Source organism: Dama dama, chromosome 1, assembly GCF_033118175.1.
Source record: "Dama dama isolate Ldn47 chromosome 1, ASM3311817v1, whole genome shotgun sequence".
Lineage (NCBI taxonomy): Eukaryota > Metazoa > Chordata > Mammalia > Artiodactyla > Cervidae > Dama > Dama dama.
In genome coordinates this window covers 49,537,657-49,542,799 of record NC_083681.1, presented here as the reverse complement: position 1 = coordinate 49,542,799, position 5,143 = coordinate 49,537,657, and the positions used below count along the sequence as shown (strand labels likewise).

General features: G+C 41.2%; 1 protein-coding gene across 1 annotated transcript; it reads right to left on the bottom strand.

Moving 5' to 3' along the window:
* Positions 1-2,542: 2,542 nt before the first annotated feature.
* On the bottom strand, positions 2,543-3,508 carry LOC133058914 (olfactory receptor 52R1-like). The gene has a single exon (XM_061146039.1). It carries the CDS (start codon positions 3,500-3,502, stop codon positions 2,543-2,545), a length of 960 nt encoding a protein of 319 aa, XP_061002022.1. The 5' UTR covers positions 3,503-3,508.
* Between the last annotated feature and the right edge of the window lie 1,635 nt (positions 3,509-5,143).

Here is a 5,143-nt window from a genome sequence, read left to right as displayed (position 1 = left end):
AGGTATGTAGAAAAAATGAAGTATACTCTTGAGCAAGAATAGGAAATGAATCATTCATTCATGCAACTGTATGAATGAATCTGAAAATCTTTATACTGAGTGGGATACCAGACTAAAATTTTAGTGAAAGAAAAAAAATAACTAAACTCAAGTTTTAGTGAGAGAAAGAACTCAGATTAGGATTTGCCTGCTTGGGAGGAGCGGAGTGTTTAACTAAAAGACACAGCAAAAATCTTTATGAAGTGATGGGAATTTTCTATATCCTAATTGAGCAGGTCGCCACATAGACATTTACATGTGCCAGAACTCATTAAACTATGTCTTAAGATATTCCCATTTTACTGTCTCAAGTTATATAGCCACAAAATGATTTTTAAAAGAAAAAGGAAGAGACTCACAACTATTAACTGATTTCCTGGTAAAGGGATCAAAATTCCAGGAAACTCTAAAATTTGGGAATTTTGACAATGGTCCTTCAGAACACCCATTTATTTCTGGAAGCACTTTTAGGCTCCAATAGCTGTTTTTTCTCAGAAAAGCAAACATACTCCTGATTTCTCTTTAAACAACTTCATCTGATGTTGATTATTTTTTGTTAACATTGGCTTTAAAAACACGAGCCTGAATTTTAGAATCTTCTTCACCACTGATTGTGACAAGAGAGAGGTGACTGAGAATACAAATATATATGTGATACATGCTTATATTACCTTGACTGTGGTGATGGTATCATGGATGTATGCATATGCCCAAATTCATCAAAATGTAAGCATTAAATATGTGATTAATTAAATGAAATTAATCAAATACAATAAATTTATTAAAATGAAAATTGAAAAAGGTCAGTTTTCATTCCAATCCCTAAGAAAGGCAATCCCAAAGAATGTTCAAACTACCTCACAATTGCACTCATCTTACATGCTAGAAAAGTAATGCTCAAAATTCTCCAAGCCAGGCTTCAACAGTATGTGAACTGTGAACTTCCAGATGTTCAAGCTGGATTTGGAAAAGGCAGAGGAATCAGAGATTAAACTGCCAACATCTGTTGGATTATCAAAAAAGCAAGAGAGTTCCAGAAAAACATCTACTTCTGCTTCATCAACTACGCCAAAGCCTTTAACAGTGACTGTATGGATCACAACAAACTGGAAAATTCTTAAAGAGATGGGAATATCAGACCACCTGACCTGCCTCCTGAGACATCTGTATGCAGGTCAAGAAGCAACAGTTAGAATTGGACATGGAACAACAGACTGGTTCCAATTGGGAAAGGAGTATATCAAGGTTATATATTGTCACCTTGCTTATTTAACTCATATGCAGAATACATCATGCAAAATGCCAGCCTAAATGAAGCACAAGCTGGAATCAAGATTGCCCAGAGAAATATCAATAACCTCAGATACATAGATGACACCACCCTTATGGCAGAAAGCAAAGAAGAACTAAAGAGCCTTTAGATGAAAGTGAAAGAAGAGAGTGAAAAAGTTGGCTTAAAACTCAACATTCAGAAAACTAAGATCATGGCATCTGGTACCATCACTTCATGGCAAATAGATGGGGAAACAATGGAAACAATGACAGACTTTATTTGGGGAGGAGGGCTCCAAAATCACTGTAGATGTTGACTGCAGCCATGAAATTAAAAGATTCTTACTCCTTGGAAGAAAAGCTATGACCAACCTAGACAGCATATTAAAAAGCAAAGACATTACTTTGCCAACAGTGCTCCAGCTAGTCAAAGCTATGGTTTTTCCAGTAGGCAGGCATGGATGTGAGAGTTGGATTATAAAGAAAGCTGAGTGCCGAAGAATTGATGCTTTTGAACTGTGGTGTTGGAGAAGACTCTCGAGAGTCCCTTGGACTGCAAGGAGACCCAACCAGTCCATCCTAAAGGAAATCAGTTCTGAATCTTCATTAAAAGGACTGATGAAGCTGAAGCTCCAATACTTTGGCCACCTGATGTGAAAAACTGACTCATCAGTATCAGGAAAAGACCCTGATGCTAGGAAAGATTGAAAGCAGGAGGAGAAGGGGAGACAGAGGATGAGATGGTTGGATGACATCACCAACTTGATGGACATGAGTTTCAGTAAGCTCTGGAAATTGGTGATGGACAGGAAAGCCTTGTGTGCCACAGCCCATCGGGTTGCAAAGAACTGGACACTGAGCTACTGAACTGAACCGAAATATGTGCAACTATTTGTATGTTACATATACCTCAATACAGACTTCCCTGGTGGCTCAGATGGTAAAGAGTCTGCTTACAGTACAGGAGACCCAGGTTCAATCTCTGGATCAGGAAGATCCCCTGGAAAAGGAAATGGCAACCCACTTCAGTATTCTTGACTGGAGAATTCCATGGACAGAGGAGCCTGGCAGGCTACAGCCCATGGAGTTGCAAAGATTTGGACATGACTGAGTGAGTTTCACTTCACTATACCTCAATAAATTAGAAAAAAAAAATTGTGACATTCTGGCAAACTTTATGCATTTATATTATCAATGCCTTAACAGTGGTGACTTTGGGGTGGTTAAAACCCTATGCTTTGAGTTGGGAGTCATTTCTACAACAACCTTGAATAACCCTGTCCCTGATCTGTTTGGTTCTAACTCCATAGATGATGGGGTTGAGCATGGGAGGTACCAGGAGATAGAGAATAGCAAACATGACATGTACTACTTGGGGCACATTATGTCCAAAGCGGTGGGTAAGAAAAGTAAAGAGGGCTGGGATATAAAGAGCCAAGATGACACAGATATGGGAGGCACATGTGCCAAAAGCCTTGAGCCGGGCTTCACCTGAGGGTAACCCCAGAACAGTTCTCAAAATTATTACATAGGATACACTGATGACGATAATATCAAAGCCAACCACAGAGAAGGCCACAAAAAGTCCATACGCACGATTAACTCTAGTGTCAGCACACACCAACTTCAGCACAGCCATGTGCTCACAGTATGACTGGGGGATGATCCGATTGGGGCAGAAGCGCATCCTGGACACCATGAAGCAGAAAGGACTCACCCACAGCAGCCCTCTCGTCACCACACCTGCCCCCAGTTTACCCACGACAGATGGGGTCAGGATACTAGAGTGATGCAGTGGGAAGCAGACAGCCACGTAGCGGTCCAAGGCCATAGCCATGAGCAACCCGGACTCCACAGAAGAAAAGGCATGGATGAAGAACAACTGGATGAGGCAGGCATGGTATTCAATCTCATGATCGTGAAACCAGAATATGGCCAGCATTTTAGGTTGTGTGGAAGTGGAGAGGACCAGGTCAGTGGTAGCCAGCATGGCCAGAAAGAGGTACATGGGCTCATGCAAGGTGGGATCAGTTCGGATTACATGAAGGAGAGTGATATTGCCGACTAGAGCCACAACATACATGGCACAGAATGGAAAGGCAACCCAAAACTGGGAATTCTCCAATCCTGGGATCCCAAGCAGGATGAAGGACACAGGATCAGAAGAGCTGTTCCCTGAAGTCAACATCATAGGATGGTTAATGTTTCTCCATTAGGAAGGTGATCTAGTCTCTGCAGGTGATAGCTTTAAAGTAAATTATTATGATTATTTATAATCCTTTCAATGGAAGAATTGAATATAGGGCCACTGGGCTTAATGGTAAGCTACAATGAATTCAGCTATTTTAATATACAAAATTTTGTATATAATACATTGCTAACCTTCATTTTCATCCATATTTATGTCGTTGAAAATAGGGTCAGAACATACTAGTTGCAAGTACAATATTTTATAAATTTTGAAAGTAGAATCTGCTGAAGGAAAACTGAAGGAAAATAATGTCATAGTACTTCTTTCCCTCTGTTCTATTTATAACCAACAACCGATTCACTTAACCTTTTCATAGATCCCTCCATCACACTTGGGAAGCCCTGCCTCAGGGAAGCAGTTGATTCACTACATCTCACCAATGAACTCATTCCTGGGGACCCAGGCTCTGTGGATGTGGGGAGCAGTGATCTGCCCTTGCTCTTCCCACCAGAAAAGAGCTCCTGTTTCTTCAAAGGAGATGACTATGCAGGGGACGACTCTTCAGAGGATCCCACTGTCTCCCTGCTGTTCGGTTCTAGACTCCCAAAGCTAAGGACCCCAGCATCTCCTTAGGCCACAGGAAGAAGGTTGGCCTGTACTTTTCCTCTGCCCTCTCCCAGGACAGGGCTTGTCTCTGGGAGATGGAGCAAGGATACTAGCCAAGGGCACCAGGCTGGTTAGAGGTTGAGTCAGGCCTCGACCCCCTGTGCCTTGTCTTTCTCTGGACTATATACACACTTGGACTGACCAGTGTTGTGGGTATTCAGAGTCAGTGTATTTGTATTTTACATGAGGATCTCCTTTTCTTCTTCTGCAGAAATATTCAGATATACACACAGGCAGACATCCAGATGAGACAGGCAGAGTTCTATTAAAAAAAAAAACAGGCTCCATGCTGTGGCCTCCTACATTAAATTTAAACAATAGCAACAATACAATACATGGGCCACTTTTCAGGGTAGGAAGTCAGTTTGGAAGACTCTTTGGCTTAAAGGCCCTAAGCAGTTTATTTAGTGACACTGAGTTAGCTTTGACTCTAAGAAAATTACTATGAGGATTTGACTCAAAGGTATCTGACTGACCAACTGTGTACTGACTGCATAAGGAATTTAGTGTATGGCTCTTCCTAGTTGTAGGATCAGCAAACTTTTTCTGTAAAAGGTCAGATCATCAATATTGTAGGCTTTCTGGGCCATACAATCTCTGTTACAACTAGTCAGCTTAGCTGAGTAGCATGAAAGCAGCCATAGTTGACATATAACCTGTGAGTGTGGCTGTGCTCCAACAAAAGTTTATGCACAAAACCATGATGCAAAGTGGAGTTGGTGCAGGGTCTAGTTTTCCAATTCCTGTCCTAAGTGTTACATTTTATGAAATCATCCCTGAGCCATGCTCTATTCCTAGAATCTGTGCTTTGTGACGAAAAGGACTTTAATCAATGCTGACTGAAGGAACTAACAAATAAAGGTCATTATTCAGTAGCAGTGGAGTCACTGACCAATTAACCATTTCTTAAAATGTCCTGACAGAACCCCCACTTAAACACCACGAGTATATAAGTTATATCCACTTCTCATACTG